The 19343-nt window shown below is 37.1% G+C and overlaps 1 protein-coding gene across 3 annotated transcripts in view; it reads right to left on the bottom strand.

Annotated features, from left to right (window-relative positions):
- Positions 1 to 19343, bottom strand: part of LOC117299460 (dihydropyrimidinase-like) — a 63062-nt gene that overhangs the window by 33520 nt on the left and 10199 nt on the right. For 2 of the 3 annotated variants that reach the window (XM_033782999.1, XM_033782998.1), the window contains exon 3: positions 6392 to 6430. In XM_033782999.1, coding sequence (XP_033638890.1) covers positions 6392 to 6430 — 39 coding nt within the window. Of the gene's footprint in view, positions 1 to 234; positions 861 to 6391; positions 6431 to 19343 lie in introns of those variants that run through there. The other variant, XM_033783000.1, reaches the window with a different exon arrangement.

Genomic DNA, 19343 nt, shown 5'->3' with positions numbered 1-19343 from the left:
ACGTTATCGCAACTAGCTGTGGCATTGCATGCAACGGAGGAGAGTCCAACCTGGGCTATTTTTAACCCTACAATTTACAAATTGTAAAATAAAATCTGTTATTATAAGGCTATACCACCACGTTTTCACTCACAATGATTGCCACCATTCTAAACTGTATCCAATAATATTTAGTAGCTGAAAATGTAGGCAGCAGATTAGTAAATTTGAAGGAAATGTTTTTTTGAAACTTACCTTTGGTACATTTCTAAATTTTGATGGAGTTGTCATCTTGTAAAATCAGCAGTTCTGCTACCTTAGCATTTATAATGTATACAAACAAATTCAAAATCCAGGTCCTTCTTTACACACAAATTATGTTAAATTATGTTCCTGAGAAATATCGTCTCCGATGGAATGTAACGGAGCTCGGTGGCAAGATGTAGCTAACTGAGATGGGCAAGAAATGAGAGTAGTACTGATGACTTATGAAAGAGCACTGGGTAGACTAAACCATTGCATGAAATCCAACTAGTGTGTCCTTCTATCTGCTACCACGTTGCTTGGTACTGTATATAATGTCAAACAGCTCTCATAATCATCAGCAGACGAACACACATTCAATACAGATGAGTGGTGGTGCTATACCAGGTACTATTTTTGGAGGATGCTACCCCACCAGATGATCTGAACACTTCAATGACCTTTGACCATTACACTTGCAACCCTCCTTGTTGTGTTGTTTTCCTCAAAAGACAGAAGGTGTAAACAACATGTGAAAATACAGGCTGAATGTCCACAGCAAGGCATTGGATTAGGGCCGTTCACTCTGCAGTGTTGTATGCAAGGCCTTGTGAGTGAGCATGCAAGTCCACCCCCATAGCCTGTGTGTACAGCCAACACAGCTAGTATTTGGCGCCCTGGCATACAGTTGAACCACCCACTTTGCATGATAATGGTATGATAATACAGGCACACTGATGTCAATGGTGGCCCCTGAACATGGATGAGCGAGCACCTCTTATGCTCTGCTAGTAAGGTGCACCCTTCCAATTAACAAGGTGGGAAGGATTGTTCCACTTCACACATAGGGGGGTTATAAAAGAGAATTACCTTATCAATATCATCAGTAATGTGATCATGGTTTATGCATCAATAATTTAGTGACGATATAATCAGACATTTTGTTATTTTAATCAATGTGTTCACTATTTGTTTGTGTTTATTTTGAATTTCTTAGTTTGTGTTTTCTAGTATAAACCTCATTTGTAATTTTATTGAAATGTTTGAATTATTTTGACTAGCGGCCACTAAGTGAATAAACCATTTCATACCACCTAATTAGTAGAAAACAACAATTAAAAATCAGTTGCTCAATAGACCATCTTGTAAAAAAAACAAGGGTTTGTCATTAATCTGAACATTTCCCTTTAACTTCCCCAAAAATGAAAAAATATTAACAAAAACATTTAAGATTAGTAACAAAATATAAAAACTAAAATAAAACATAAAGAAATGAGGAAAAAAGAAAAAATTGTAAGGCATTAAACAAAAAATAGATGTGAACATTTTGACTTGATGTAATTATCAAAGTTGCAAAAGATCAATGAAGGCTTCAGGCCTGAAGTCTTTTAATTTTTTACAAAAACTACATATATGTACATTATTTCGGACAAAGCCGTTTCTCACAATGTTTTATACTACCAACAGCTCTCCGTTGCTCGTTACCAAGTAAGTTTGTATACTACTAATTATTCTGAGTAATTCCAATAGTGTCCAGTGCCTTTAAATTATCCTGGAAGCCTATAGCTACCAGAATGTTAATCATTGACACTTGGCTGGACACCAGATCATTGAAGCATTAATGCTGGACTATGGAGAGCAGACAAGATTAGCGACTAGGCAAATCCAAAATATTCTTGTTAAAAAGGTGTGTGAAATTACCAGCCAATATTTTCCGCTCTGATACGTACACAAAGCATGTACCCAGCTGATGTTTAATCATGGTTGAATGGGGCAAGGCTTACGTAGAAGTTGTATTATGTACATGTAATGTGAGCCATACATTTGTACAGCAAAATGCGAGTAACTGGAACATTTACCTCAGTGTTGTTGCATAAAATACACTGAAACAATTAAGCGGCCCTTCAAAAGTAAAATTCAGTATGGGTACTGTTCGTTAAAAAAAATTTAAAAACACAAATTTACCACCAAAAATTCTTGAAAAGCCACCCACAACTGAACAAAAACAAAAGTTTGGGAATGTTATTTTTGAAGCATAAACTAAAAGCTTACAAGGTATTAGATACAGTGTGTAAACTCAAATGAACGAAACTACATTTATTACAGATTTTCTTTGCAGTTTCTTCAATCAAAACAAACTTAAATTAAAACCATACAGCCAACATTGGTAACTGTTTTCAGTTGTGTGAACCAAAATTAAATCACCAAAATGTCATCAGAACCAGGTATTTTCAGAGTTGTCAAACTTTGGATTTTGAACTTAAAGCCATTGGAGCCTTTCGGTACAGAAAAAACAAAAAAAAAGTTCACGGATTTACAAATAACTTACAGGGTTTACAGAAGGTAGTGGTGAAATACTTCTCTTGAAATATTATTCCATGAAATGCTTTACTTTTGAGAAAACAGTAAAACAATATCAATTCTCGTTAACGAGAATTACGGATTTATTTTAAACACATGTCATGACACGGCGAAAAGCGCGGATACAAGGGTGGGTTTTCCCGTTATTTTCTCCCGACTCCGATGACCGATTAAGCCCAAATTTTCACAGGTTTGTTGTTTGATATAGAAGTTGTGATACACGAAGTGTGGGCCTTGGACAATACTGTTTACCGAAAGGGTCCGATGGCTTTAAATAAGAAAAAGTACTTGCTTCTATGAGGAAAACAAACTCTTGGTATATATAAATAAAAAAGTTTTATACAAAACATTTATATAATAAACAACCTTAATTTGTTTGCATTTTCACTAATACATTCAGTTGCATGTAAGCCTAAATCCTAACAAAAATATACCGAAACCTTGGCCAGTGGACACTATTGGTAATTACTCAAAATAGTTATCAGCACAAAACCTTACTTGGTATTGAGAAATGGCGAGATTTTGGTGGAATAAAAAAATAAGAGAATGAATAACTGCTGAAGTAACGTAGTTTTTGAGAAAGAAGTAATTTTCCACGAATTTGATTTTGAGACCTCAAGTTTAGAATTTGAGGTCTCGAAATCAAGCATCTGAAGGCACACAACTTCGTGTGACAAGGTTTTTTCTTCTTTCATTATTATCTCGCAACTTTGACAACCAATAGTGTCCAGTGTCTTTAAACAAACTTTAAAAAAACTGGACACATTGTGTCTTCCGGGTTCAAAAACTGTGCATTTTGCTTTTAAGACAATAGGGCATGTTTGTTCAATCTGCGCGATCCATCGGTCACAATACGTGATGGGTCGATTCTTGGACACTTACATTTATCTTCTCTGAAAAATTATTCTCAAAAGAGTTGTGAATTATAAAGAAAAAGGTGTTCGACTGGTTGAGCAGATCAAACGATTGCAAACAACATACATTAATTATGTAGGTTTGAATGTGGTTTGAATCGTTGAGTTTGAGCAAAGCATGATTACAGTCCAGGGGTGATAGCGTTTCGTCTTGAGTTAGTGCCCTCGATTGGTGATGGTTCAAACCATTGGATCAATGGATTATAAACAACAGAAATGTCTTCAACCAAGACTGAACATTCCAGCCAAAAATAAACCAAATATCAATAAATACTGCACATTTTTTTGACATTTCCATTTTGCAAAAAAAAAAATCGTTCAACAGAAAAGTATCCCATTAAGTTGTGAGTTTATTTTCCCATTGATGGCAATGTGTTAATGTGCATTTCAGAAATTCTTTGAGCAGCGCGAAACACAAACATAACTTTGACAAAAGATAATATTTTCCCTGGGAAGAATGAAAACACCCCGAGACTTTGGAAAAACAAACCTTAAAAGGTTGGGTTCTGGCACTGCCGGTATGAATGGACCTTACTGAGATTCAATCCAGTTGAAAGTCATTCATTTCATCTGCTATAGATCCCCCAAAACAACCAATAATAATATGTGTGCTTTTGGGGGTGTGTGTGTTTTGGTTTCTTTTTCAGGAGAAAAAACAAGTTCATCTTTCTAAACCATGTTGGGAAAATATTACATGTAAAGTTCACTATGGGAGATCACTGATTTATAACAAGAATTACCAACTACTATTAATTTCAAATTACTGCTAAAAGAAAGTGTACTATTTTAATAACTCAAAATCTCTGATGGAACATCATTTTTTTGTTTTCCCAACTTAACTTTGGCTCCAATATTCTCAGAAGATTGTATAGCATTCAGTGACAAGTACATGTAGAAAATGGGAATTGCATTCTCTCTTCCAAAACCAATGATTTGTCAATTCATTTAGTCCACAGGATTAGTGGGCTCCCTTGATCAACAAACACCTCTAAATGTACACACTTGACCATGGAGGTTCCTTATGGTTTGACCATGGAGCACAGTCACTAAGCCAGAGATCAAATGTATATATTTACTTTTTCTGCAGAGCCCGTGTAGCACCTGGAGAACTCAAATGCACAACTCTACTCACATTATGGCCCAAGCAAGGAATCGAACCAGGGCATTAGTGATAAGAGGCGAGTGCTATGCAACTCAAGGGCTGGATACTCAAAGTACATATTAAATAGTGAAAAACAATTGAAGACAAAACAATATATGAAGAAACATCAAGGCTAAGACATGAAAAATTATACAGCAGATCGATTAACGCGATCAAGGAACAACATTGGTTTTAAAAAGTGTCATCTCATGCTTCACGTTTTATTGAACAATCAAAATGTATGATTGTCTGCCCGGTAAATCATTTATCTCGCTCTGTCAACTATCTGGATTCATTTTTAATCCTTAGTGTCAGTGGGATGAAATGCTTTATGCAGATATTGTGTGTCTACAGCATTGCAGGATCAGGCTGACTCAGTGGGTTCTGTCCTTGCCTTTCACTGGTGTGGACCCCGGTTTGAACCCCACCTCAGACCGGAGCCCCTTGCATGTGGTTTGGGTTTTCAGTCCATACCTAATCGAGTGTGTTTTTCCCCTGTTGGGTTTTTCCTGCCACATCTCAAACTGAGCATTTCTTTGTGTTTTCTATATTCATTTTTGGCATAATATTAGAGTGACACCAATGTTGTACCTTTAAGGAACACGTTGCCTTGGATCGGACGAGTTGGTCTTTGAAAAGCGTTCTGTAACCGTTTGTTATAAAATGCATATAAAATGGTTAGAAAGATATTGTTAAAGTAAAATACAATGATCTACACAAATAGGCCCTATGCCTCGAAATTGCGTGGATTTCTTTTTACCTCGTCGACTAACATGGTCAGCCATTTATGGGAGTCAAAATTTTGACTCCCATAAATGGCCGACCGTGATAGTTCGTGACGTAAAAAGAAAATCGTGCAACTTTGAGTGATACTTGTGTGGATCAGTATACGTATTCTACTTTTAAAACATCTTTACAACCATATACATATTTTATAACACACGGTTTCAAACGCTTTTAACAGACCAACTCGTCCGATCCAAGGCAACGTGTTCCTTTAATTCAAATGGAAACTCATACTTTTTTTCATCTTTTAAAGGGGTTGTGCAGGAAACCAACTGCAAGAAAAACATGGTGTGATGTACTCGGGACAACAAAATCCGCCATTTACAAAAAAATGCTTATTGCTAGTGCTTGTAGTGAATGAGAAGACTTTACAGTGCAGCATTTTTTTTATTTATTTTTTTTATAGAAAAATACAAAACACAATAAATAGTTAGAAGGAAATTATATCATAAATCAAGGAGCAAAAATCAAGCTTTGAATTTCTGCAAGAAATACAAAAAAAAGAACCTCCAGCTTCCATCAGGGTACACGAGTTACACCCACAGTGATGCCGTCACCCAAGCTACCCAACTGGGGTACCCTTACTCTGAATGGAACCCAGTTTACCCATCCCTAACCCTTACTCTGAATGGAACCCAGTTTACCCATCCCTAACCCATGCAACCCCAAAACAAGGATATCAACAATACCCAATCACAGTAGCCCTCGGGTGACAGCAACACCTTTATCGCCTGTTACAAATTACCCAGCATTACGTCCTCAAAATAGTAAAAAAAAAAAGGCACAGTTATTGAAACATAAATCTGCAGGTGGCTACAAAACTCTCAGCTCTTCAAACAATATTTTACGTGAACACATCAAAGCAGGATTTTATTTCTTTTGATACTATTTACTGAAAAAGCTTTATGCAGCAGGTGGCACACGTTTTTAAATTGACACACTCGCATCGTCAGTAGTCGCCACTTACCACCATCTTCTCCATTTCCAAGCTATCACACAGTGCCTCCTTGGGAAATCGGGCAGACAATAAGGAAAGTTTAAAAGAGGATTCTGGGATAGGTAAGGTGCACCCTGGGAATGGAAAATTTATCCAAGTCACACCCAAGTTTACATCGCGAGCAGATATAACATCAAGGGTCCAGGTTCGAAAACAAAAATGCGGAATTTAAAAATATCCACATAAATTTGGCAGATCGCAAAACCGATGTCCCACTCATAAAATTCACATACATGTATGTACGTACGTGACAGATATGTCTCTGTTACTCTATTTTTTTATCAGGGGATACATAATATGACAAAGTGCAGTCTAGGACAATCTACATGCAGATATTATTATGTTGATTTATAGGGATCGTGCAAATACTGTAGACCTCTTTCCAGCGTGTTCAAAGGACCTGTATTCATTCATGTCATTAGGGGCCCTCACTTAGGTACTTTGTTCACAATGGACAAGATTCAGGGGGGGGGGGGAGAAGGGGGGGCGCTATCAGTGGGGTCCGGGCAAGGTTTTGTGTGTGGGTTCAGGCAAGGTTTTGTGTTGTTGTAAAAGTAGATTATATTACCAGTATTTAGGATCCTGTGTCCATAATAATTGATAAACAAGTACAGGCCTGTTACAAACGTGTTTTTAAGAAGAAGAGCAAAGCCTGGTTTAACTTCCTGCGAATTGTGTGAAACTGAATTTGACAGCACAGCTCTGTTTTCGCTGTATGTTACATTACTCTTTTCCGAATTGTGCGATGGGAATTTGAGATGTAAGAATTTGCATCATAAATAATAGCAATTTGCTTTTTATAGGCCTTTGCTTACATCTTTTTTACTCTACAGATGTTATGTATGAAGATGTAAGCAAAAGCATAGAAAAAGCATTGCTATTTTTATGAATACGGCCCAATGAATGAACCCGGCTTAAGGCAGTTTTTCCATACTTCAGTGTAAAGCGCACCTACAATGGGAAAATGTGAATTTATTCCGGAACATTTTATTTGTTGGGGCATCGAAGTAACAACTGGTACTGGCATAGGGAAAGAATCAAGCCAGTACTGTAGGATATTTAAAAATGTATGGTCCCAGCCAAGTGTTTGGCTTGAGTCCATGTGTACTTAAAACATACAAACAAATATTAAAATCGAGACTACAATGTACATTGTTATAATTTTGTACACAATGACAAATGCAGATTATGAAATGTTGAACAGCAAAGACAAGACAGGTTGTGAAACAATGAACAATGAAAATTTTTAAAATTTGATATTGAAATTCATCATTCCAGCTCTTTTTAAATTAATTGTCCAGACAAGTAAACATCAACAAATAAACAAAACAAGAACACCACACTGTGCCAAAAGAACAATAATTTATAAGAAGTATAAAAAAAAAAAACTTACATGTAGCGTGCACTGCACACAGAGTACTGGATCACAGAATTTAAGTCTTTAAATTTTAAATTTTCACATAAAATTTTACAAAAACTGCACCTTAAAATAATTTGGAAATCAAAACCGTAAAAAAAAATTTTTTTTAAAGGAAAACAAAACGTAAACAGCCAATCAACACAGCACAATGGCACACACAGTCTACACACAAATTAAGCCTGTAATTAAACGTAACCCGCCAGAAACCTGTTAAACCAACGGACCCACACACATGCTCACAATGTGAGCTGACGATATTAAACAAGCCCCCTGGCCATTCATCCATTCAATAAAAAACCTAAATTAACGAAAATTGTATGCACTGGCCCGGTAAGGTTATGACTCATCTTTGACCATAAGAATCAGACCATACTGCCAGTCTACGTGTACATGTTCATTGCTGTGTTTGAATATTCATTAGGCGTACATGTAGCTTATTTGAATAATTTCTAGACAGATCCACTCTTAAAGAGGGCAATGGATATATGCACGATGGGGTGACCGCTTGAATCACAATAACTGAACGATTGAAGACTCCGCTCTTAGATGCAATTCACAAGTGATTTATAGAATATGTTATGAATATGTTACTATGCAAATGACACAGGGTTGGCCATACTTTTCATATTTTCTAAATTCATAATACAAATTATGCAAATAAAGTCATTTCATATTCATCTGAATGAGTAATATGTTGCAGGTAACACCCGGTTTATAACAATGTTTGCATATAATAAGACTCCACGCAGAACACCAAGTTATGAACATAAAGTGACCCTACATGTACTTACGTGAATATCAATGAGCTAATTTGAATATTAGCACCGTGGGTATTACAGCAGCAGGTGTAATACACCAAAATGACACGTGGTGAGTCACTCAGTCTGCACAACATAACACTTGAGTGAGCAGCTTAATTTGGGGAAGATGGTACAGTTTATGTGTTCCCTTTTTCAAGATTCACATACTGTCCAAAAATATTGGGGGAAGGGGGTGTCAACAGAATGGGCAGCAGCAGAAGGGGCAAATGGCACCAAAGGCACCCAAGGGGAAAAATGGAACCTAAAGGGGCAATGGTCACCCGAGGGGAAAAATGGAACCTAAAGGGGCAATGGGCACCCGAGGGGGCAAATGGAACCTAAAGGGGCAAATGGGCACCCAATTGGGCAAATGGAACCTAAAGGGGCAAATGGGCACCCAATGGGGCAAATGGAACCTAAAGGGGCAATGGGCACCCAAGGGGGGCAAATGGAACCTAAAGGGGCAAATGGGCACCCAAGGGGGCAAATGGAACAGGGGGATTCAAGCCCGTGACCTTTGCATTGCTAGAGCAGATGTGTACCACTAGACAACTGAACAAGCCCGATGGCTAGAGGCAGTTCAAAACCTTAGCAGCAGGTACCGCAACGATTTATTTGCAGGTACCACAACAAAAACATAAACATGAAATAACTTAAATAATTTAACAATCAAAACAAATATCTGATTCTAAAAGGGTAAGCGAACCAGGCTGGCATTTTCTCCTTGATAAAGCACACTCTGTGAGGTCATTTTTAATTTCTACTACATGTATAGTGCATTTCAAGGGCCGAAGGCAATGACCAGGGGGCAGGGGAGGCAATCATCTTCGTTGTCAACGTTAAGTGACTTGCCTACTCTGATTTGGAGGTGACCTAATGTCATCTTCCAACGATGTTACAACAAAAGTGACACAGTTAATGAAAGCAGATGAACAGTAGAGAATGAGCTACTGAAACATTGCTTCATTGTTCCCAACAGCACATCACACAGGAATGTATATCAATTTGCCTAGTACCATCTAAATTACAACCTCGTGGCGGACTGCGCAACTTTAAACTTTGAATGGGCTTGCATGTTGAATGTTGAATGGGCTTCCAACATACAGGTCTAATGTTTCATTTTAGAAGGGCAACGGCCAAGGAATCTTCATGAGGATATTGTAAATTTCTATTGGAATGTTTCAACTGGCACTAAGACACTGTAAGAGCACGGACCCCGGGGGCAATGGGGGCAATTGCCTCTATTTCCTTCGCGATGAAATATCAGACATGTACATTGCAGACACCTACAAGCATTTGGTGTTTTGGGGAAAGGGAAAACTGTGGGTTATTTGGAACCTGAAATTTACATGTAGTGAAAGATTGCATTACCCTTTTTTATTTTTGATAAAGGGGAAGAGTGACTAACATTTATTCAATTCACCATTAAGTTGGATAAAACTTGTCCAAGAAAAATTCTTTCTATTACATGTAGATCCTCAAATGTCATTTCATTTCCAGGATACAAAACCAAGTTTAGTTTAAAAAAAATCCTTTTTTTTAGGGCAGTGTAAAGCGAATTATACGGTTGTTGTATGCAACAGATGTTAAATTTGCATGGGGGGGGGGGACAATATTAATCTACAGGTAAAATCAAAATGTATATTGCAGTTTTTATAAGATAATTTCCATGACACTATAGTCAGCGGAATGAATCATCCCCTGAAATGTGCAATGTACATGTACACATACTCAAGGTAACGAATGTTCCTTCAACATTGCTATCCAGTGCCTGATGCATGCATTACTGCTGCAAGAATGATCTTGACATTTATGGTGCATATTTTAAATCGGAGTCAGTTCTGGGCAATCGGTCTGCATTGATATACACGTAGGCCTACTACAGAGAATCACAGACTTAAAGCCAGTGGACACTATTGGTAATTACTCAATACTTAATAGCATAAAACCTTACTTGTCAATGAGTAATGGGGAGAGGTTGATAGTATAAAACATTGTGAGAAACGGCTACCTCTGAAATGTAGTTATCGAGAAAGAAGTAATTTTCCACGAACTTGATTTCTAGACCTCAGATATAGAATTTGAGGTCTCGATATCAAGCATCAGAAAGCTTCAATGACTGATTGAGCTCAAATTTTCACAGGTTTTATAATTTATTTATTTATTTATTTATCATTAATTTATAATTCATGCATGTTGAGATACACCAAGTGAGACGACTGGTTGGTCTTTGAAAATTACCAAAGGTGTCAAGTGCACTGGACACGTTTGGTAATTACCAAAAAACAATTGTTAGCATAAACAATTTATTCTTTATAATGCATTCATTCAGACAGTAACTCTCCAATTGCAAAAAACAAAATAGAAACAGAAATGGCTGGGATCAAACTTAGAAGGGACACGTTGCCATGTACCAGGCGAGTTTGTCTATGAAAAGCTTTTAAAAACAATTGGAAATGTAATTTGGTTAGAAAGATGTTTTAAAAGTAGAATTAATGATCCACACAAAAATGCCTCCAAATTTCACGGTTTAGTTGATGCCTCTGAATCATTGTGCCTAATGGTGTACAATACATGTAAAATCCCATGCCCTCTTGTTATCAGAGCATATGAATTAGTTTTCGAGAAAGAAGTAGTTTTCCACGAACTTGATTTCGAGACCTCAGGTTTAGAATTTGAGGTCTCGAAATCAAGCATCTGAAAGCACACAACTTCGTATGACAAGGGTGTTTTTTCTTTCAGTATTATCTCGCAACTTCGACGACCGATTGAGCTCAAATTTACACAGGTTTGTTATTTTATGCAGATGTTGAGATACACCAAGTGAGAGGACTGGTCTGACAATTACCAATAGTGTCCACAGTGTCTTTAAGGGGTGGAAATTCTTGCAAATAGTTTTCAAGCTTTACCTATGTTTGTAATACTCAAAAAAAATATAATTGTAAAAACTTATACAAGGGTAAAGTGGTGTCCATTTGTGAATGCTGCAGCCGGAGAACAGTCGGTACGTGTCTCACCTCACTAACTGTGACGGAGTTTGAAATTACATAAACACAATTTGCCTTTTTGTTATTTATGTTGCTAATTTCTCAAAAAGCTGACACCTACATGTACACTGACAAAAGGCTGACAAATTCAGTCGAAACTTTCATAGGTGACTTATATTGACAATTTGGCCCCCAAATTAGCATTCAATGACAAAAACTAATCTACAATGTTCCTTTAAGTTTAGTTGCCTGAAATTCCTCTCCTCAATATTGCAAACTAAATTAATAATTAATCCTGTAATGAAAGGAACTCATTTAATATTCATAAACTGGTTCCATACTCTAGTAATACAAGCAGCCTTAACATACAAGGAACTCACCTAAAAAAAAAGGTCATTTTAATTATTAAAAATGAAGACTTGAAGCGCAACAGAGAAGGAACCAAATGAGTAATGTGTAATTATGAAAGTAAACAGTGCCCCTGTGAGTCAATGCAGCTGACAGTTTCACCAGACGTTATTGTAAACAGAGAAAGATGTAGGGCCTACATCAGGGATGGACAAGGGTGGGGTCGCTAGCGTCAAAAAGATAATGAAATTGCACTTCCAAGCAATGTTTGGGATAGTGCAGTAATATTTACAATACAGTAGGCCCTATACATATAATTTACAGTTGTCCGAGTATTGCCTGTTTTAAAGCCATTATACACTTTCGGTAAACAGTATTGTCCAAGTCCCACACTTTGTGTATACATCACAACTTATACATAAAATAACAAACCTGTGAAAATTTAGGCTCAATCGGTCATCGGAGTCGGGAGAAAATAACGGGAAAACCCACTCTTGTTTCCGCGCATTTCCATGACATGTGTTTCAAATAAATCCGTAATTCTCGCTAACAAGAATTTATATTGTTTTAATGTTTTCTCAAAAAGTAAAGCATTTCATGGAAAAATATGTCAAGAGAAGTCTTTCACCATTACCTTCTGTAAACCCTGTAAATTATTTGTAAATCTGTGAACTTTTGTTTTGTTTTCTGTACCGAAAGTGTACAATGGCTTTAAATGCGCTTCAACTTTATTTTCAAAAACTAGAGACTGTGATTTTTGAGATTATGTAGGTTAGCTCTGAGGGAAAATGGTTTCTTTCCTTGCCTTTCATCTTATTGGACCCTGGTTCGAATACCATCTGGTGTTGACACAGACTGGAACCCGGTTAGAATTAGCAATTTGAAACGATTTGATTCGATCTGAAATGGTTTATCCACAATTGAAAAATGAATTCGCGGACAGAGGCCAAATTTTTAAGTACAATTGTTTTTCCTCCGATATTTAAAACAGAACATTTCTTTGCAAATCCTGTTTTGGGTCCTTATGGATGTGTACAAATATAAAATTAATTGTCATTTGGCCTCCGTCAAAGACTCTTATAAATTTTGGCCGACGTGAAAAGACTCTGCAATAATAGAGTAAAATAAAAATGTCAGACCATTAACATTTGTTTTTATCTTATAAATAATCGAGTTAATAAATATTTTGGCAATTTACAACTCATGGATATCAGTTAAATAAATAAAAGTTATTTAAAAAAGACAATTTTTTCCTTTAAAGGTGTTCTGCGCCTTTAAGCAATGTGCGTTTTTAAGAAAAGCCAGGTTGACAAATTCAATCAATCATAATAATACTAATAATAACAATCAGTTGAAATTGATTGCAATGGAATGCAATAATGAGCCCTTGGTGATTGAATGATTAGACCTATTGGCTGTCTAGAGACCTCACCCCTCGTGAAGAAGGGAACATCTTCAAATCAGATTTTGATGAATATGCAATCAACTTAAAGCATGTGGACAGTTGATAATAAGACCAATTTTTGACTGGTATATAAGACCAATTTTGATAATAAGACCAATTTTAACTGCACTTTACGTGACTTATTTTTTTTTTAAGGGTTAATTTTTATATGATTCGTGGTTTAAACATAAACGAAGACATATTTACAAGAGCGGGTTTTGAACCAACGATCTCCGGATAGACTCGAAATGGTGAAACAAATTAGGCTGAAATGAGAGATTAGTACTTTGTACGAGGAAATTAAACTCAAAACAAAATTCTTCACCGATTTCAATAGAAATGAAATAGATAAATTAAATTGCATATTGTTTTCAACACAATGGGATTTTAAAAGACATAGTGCCAGATTTTTGGAGTTCAATTAACCTATTAAGAATATTTACGCTTGCATACAATGAACTACATGTACACAGCCAATCAATTGGAAAGATCGTTAACAAGTGTAGGTTTTTAATTACGAGACAATGTACCAGGATTGTGGTTCATTTGTATTCCTACTATGTAAAACAGTTTAGTAGAAAACTACTGTATACAGTAGTGTACAATGCAAGATCAGCAATTTCAGCTGTCATGGCTGTGTGAAACAGATAAGTAAAAAGCAGTACATATCTGGGCCCAATTTCATAAAACTGTTTACCCATAAAGCAAGTTGTTTCGCTTGTAACTGTAGCAGAAAAAGGTGTGTAGTTCATAAACATGTCACCATGATTTCTCAAGTAAGAGAAAATGTCTAGGCGCACATGCCTTTCACTTTGGATTTGTAGTGTTACGCCACTTGTGTGCTTACCACTGGTTAACCAGCACTTACACCCCTGCTAACGGTTAAGAACATGTACAGTAAACATCTTTATGAAATAGAAAATCTGCTAAAGGGACGCTCCGTAACCCCCCCAAAACGTCTGCTTATGTAATATGTATGGTTTTTTTTAATTGCCCCTTGTGCCCACTTCCATAGGCCTATGGCTCCGCTTACTGCCAAATTCTGAGCTTGTGATCAGGGCCCAATTTCATAGAGCTGCTAAGCACACAAATTTGCTAAGCATGAAATTTCTTTCTTGATAAAAACAGGATTACCAACCAAATTTCCACTGGATTTCCGGGATAAGCAAACAACAGCTGAATACCAGTAACAAGCAATATGCAACAAAAAGACATTTGGTTTGTAATCCTGTTTTTATCAAGGAAGAAATTTCATGCTAAGCAAATGTTTGTGCTTACGTTTAACAGCTCTATGAAATTGGGCCCAAAACATTCTCTAGGCCCTGTAAGCCCACGGAGGCCATGACCTCTGTTGCCCCTTTTCTTGGCCTCTATGCCCCTTCAAAGATTTCACATAGGGTATGTTCAGACAGCGTACTAAGTTAGACCCGAACCGGTTTAACTTTTACGAGCAGCAGGGGGTGATCGTAAAAATAAAACCCTTTGCGTTCAGACAGCACTGAGTTAAACCCGATCCGGTTTATTTTTTGGTTTTAAGAGGTCAAAGAAAACGCGACCCCGTTACTCTAACATCCTGTTTATTGGCCTGTTCATTGGTCACCGTGTGTTTACATAATGATTACGGAGGTCATTGGGTCGCCTGTTGTGAGTTAAACCGGATGTGGTCTTTTTTATTCTGTCCACACAGAGTGTTAAAAGATAAACTCGAAGCGGTCTAAAGATAAACCCCCTCCCTGGACGGTTTATCTTTTGTGGGGTGAACTCAATTCGGACTAACTTTAGATCCATTCAGACACACTGAGTTGAACTCGATCAAGTTGAACCATGAGTTAAACCAACTTTAGTACCCTGTCTGAACGCACCCAAAGATGTTGAGATTTCAAATAAAATGTGCCCTTTGCAAAATAAAAAAGGTTTTACCCTCTCGTGGGCTCCCATTCTAGAGGTGTGCCCTTTAAGTACTAGTAGCTTTGGTAGAGTTCCTTGAAATAGTTTCATTGTTTGAAGCGACATCTTAATACAGATGTAAATTTGTTTGTGTTTAGTGCCGCAGTCTGCCAAAAAGTGGATTCCAACGGCACGCTTCAAGTATTTTTCAAGCTTCAAGGCACTTCAAATAAATACAATTTTGCTTAGCACAGGTTCTTCTTGTTTATGAAAGCATGTTTTGGTCCGTTGACAGTTCTGACCAGCGCACCATGGCCAGGTAAAATATTCTCGAAATTTAGGTTACCAAAATAACGCTAATAAACATGTAGTGTCTGTAAAACTGATGAAAACATCAAAGAAATAACGTACAGTACAGTAGAGTGTGAAATTTTCCCAGTGGCTCAGACGGCAATAATTGAATAGCCAACCCAACCACTAACCCCCACATTGGAAATGTCATAATGCAATTTCTTTGAAACATCCTGGAGCCCTCGGCACAACATCAAAACGTGCCGTTCTAGTTTGATCGGCTTCGGCTTCAAATTATTAATCTCATAGATTTGGCATTGGAGACATCCTTCTATGAAAAACTTAAAGGGAGCGATCTCAATATTTAAAGAAGAATTTATGATGAACATTTATAAAAAGTGTGAACACTAATAATGTATTAATTGATGCATTTTTTACATTTTCTTTGTCATACTGTGTGTGATGATGTTAATAACATTCAGACCAAACTATGTATCTCAGTAAGAATGTGAATCATATGCATAAAATAACAAACCTGTGAAAATTTGAGCTGGATTGGTCGTCGGAGTTGCGAGATAACTATGAAAGAAAAAACACCCTTGTCACACAAAGTTGTGTGCGTTAAGATGGTTGATTTCGAGACCTCAAGTTCTAAATATGAGGTCTCGAAATCAAATTCTGGGAAAATTACTTCTTTCTCGAAAACTATGGCACTTCAGAGGGAGCCGTTTCTCACAATGCTTTATACCATCAACCTCTCCCCATTACTCGTCACCAAGAAAGGTTTTATGCCAATAAATATTTTGAGTAATTACCAATAGTGTCCACTGCCTTTAATTGCTGCATTTTTGGGGTCATACTGTGTGATGATGTTAATCACAGTAAGAAAGTGAATCAATGCTAATTTACAAGCAATCTGCATGCACCTTCCGGTTTAAAAGCAAAAGAAAAATTGCTTCACTTTCGGATTTCGCATGAAGTATGCTTCAGGAGAAATTGGGTAGTGTACACGAACACATGTACGCGTACAGTTGTAGTTACCATGGTTACTACATGTTATACTACTGGTATAACAAACTTTTAAAGCTTAACAAAAGGACCCTTTCTCCCAATGTCACAAGAGGCATTTACATGTATGCCAAGATCGCCGTTTTGTGAGTCAACACGAAAGCGTGTAAACCTGATGATGCCAAGTGATGACACGATACCGAGTGAATCGGGTTCAATCAGACCTTCAACGAAGGTGCAGCCATCTTGATTTTCCTCCAATCCAAAAACTTTATTTCCAAATCTAGGCTGGGAAAAAAAACAGTCTGGTTCCTTGTTTAGGCGATGAACCTTAGAATTCATCATCATTCATGAATACAGGGAACGTGACCAAAACGGAGGCAACATGGTAAAGGTATAGAGGAACCAACTTTTAACTAGTCTTCCTGGTTTTGTTAGAGGAATCAAAAAGCATTTTAAAGAAATCAGCTGGCAGGTCCACATTTAATTTTTTTTTTTATTTTTGTTTTAATACATTAATGTTTTTTCTTGCTTGTCTTTTATTTATATCTGAGTTGCCTGGCTTGGCTGGAGGGTAATACGTATTCCTCCTGTGGAGGGTGTGTCTTGTTAATTCTCGTTATTGTCTCGAACCAAAAGGTCAGCCACTTGGAAAGTGACTTTTTGTCGCTATTGGCTTTCCCTGCCAGGGTTCTTGTATTTTGTTTTGTCTGTAGTGTTTTGTGATTCCTACACAATCCTTATATCTCCCCGCGGCCAGGCCAGGTTTCTCAGTAATTTGCTAGTGTTTTTACGTTTTTACTCTTTTTATAACCATTGTATTGCTTTTTCTTGTAAATCTTTGATGTGCAATTTTTTAATACATGTTTGTGTTTTTTTCATGTTTGCTGGCAAATAAAATGAAATGGAACAGTCAGTAAGCTCATTGGTAACCGGTGAAACCTGTTCATATGCTGTCTGGAATTAATTCACTATGAATTACTAGTCTCTGATTTGAAACTGCCTCAGGGAATGAACACTATATAACGAGAAAGGCTTCTTTCATTTATTCCTCCCTCCTTATCCAGCTATTCCTCTCAGCAATTCCCTTTTAAAGCCATTATACACTTTCGGCACAGAAAAAAATAAAAAATCACAGATTTACAAATAACTTACAGGGTTTACAGAAGGTAATGGTGAAAGACTTCTCTTGAAATATTATTCCATGAAATGCTTTACTTTTTGAGAAAACATTAAAACAATATCAATTCTCGATAGCGAGAATTACAAATTTATTTTGAACACATGTCATGACACGGCGAAACGTGCGGAAACAAGGGTGGGTTTTCCCGTTATTTTCGCCCGACTCCGATGACCGATTGAGCCTAAATTTTCACAGGTTTGTTATTTTAAAGATGTTGTGATTATACACGAAGTGCGGGCCTTGGTTACTGTTTTACCGAAAGTGTCCAAATGGCTTTAAAGCAATGGCTCCTCAGACAAGCCAACATTTATGTATCCTGCCTCCACGATTAAGTTTGAATCCAAATATTCAATCCTAAATAATTGTACAATTAATCCCTGAACCATATCGATTGGTAGAAGAAATTCCAGTACAGCTACCCAACGAGTCCAAGCAGACAGGCAAAACAAGATCCAATGTTTAAAGTCAACCTACATGTACAGGCCTATGTAGGCATGAATCTCTTAGAGCAGTTTAAAGGGACATGTTGCCTTGGATCGGTGGAGTTGGTCTTTGAAAAGCATTTGTAACAATTTGGTATAAAATGCATGGGTAGAAAGATGTTGTAAAAGTAGAATACAATGATCCACACAACCATGCCTCAAAATTGCGTGGTTTTCCTTTTACATCGTCGACTAACACGGTCGGCCATTTATGGGAGTCAAATTTTTGACTCCCATAAATGGCTGACCGTTTTAATTCGCAAAGTAAAAGGAAAACCATGCATTTTCGAGGCAATGTTGTGTGGATCATTGTATTCTACTTTTACAACATCTTTGCAACCATGCATTTTATAACAAACGGTTACAAATGATTTTTGTAGACCAACTCGTTCGATCCAAGGCAACGTGTTCCTTTAACTTCTAATTTTCACTTCTAGCAACTTCCACAAAAACTGCAGCAGTTGCAGAGCTCTTCTTCAATATAGAATGCAAGGGTGTACTCATCTCAACTTTGGAATAACAATGTCATTAGAGTGTGGTTGCGCTTTAGCTAGAGGTAAGCTTGGGTGATATCACGATATTATCGAATATCGCGATATTAATTTGGAAACGATTTCGATATCGGATGGATTTGGTTTTAATCGAAATATCGATATATATCGCGATATATGGCGATATATTGCAATAATCGCGATAATCGCGATATATCGCAATATCGATTAAATATCGCGATGTATTTGCTAGCTGAGACATCTTGCACCCCATAGGTTTGGAGTAAAAGCAGAAGAATAGGTCATTAGAACACCTCTCTCAAGCTATGACTGTCTCTTCTACAACTTTCACTTTGAGTTTGAAGACTGATGATGTCAAATTTCATTAATCGTGATTATATCGAATATCGCGATATATTGTCGGCGATATATCGTGAATAAAATAAATCGATATCGCCCAAGCTTAGCTAGAGGTCAATGGGCCCACCCTGGGCCCACCCTGAGCCCCGCGCATAATGCTGATACTGTATGTGCGTTTTGTTTTAATAGTTTCAGCATCATTTCACCTCAAAGATGGCGCA

This window comes from Asterias rubens, chromosome 14, assembly GCF_902459465.1.
Source record: "Asterias rubens chromosome 14, eAstRub1.3, whole genome shotgun sequence".
In the NCBI taxonomy this organism is placed as follows: domain Eukaryota; kingdom Metazoa; phylum Echinodermata; class Asteroidea; order Forcipulatida; family Asteriidae; genus Asterias; species Asterias rubens.
Note: the sequence above shows the minus strand (reverse complement) of the source record. Positions and strands in the feature narration are given on the sequence as shown.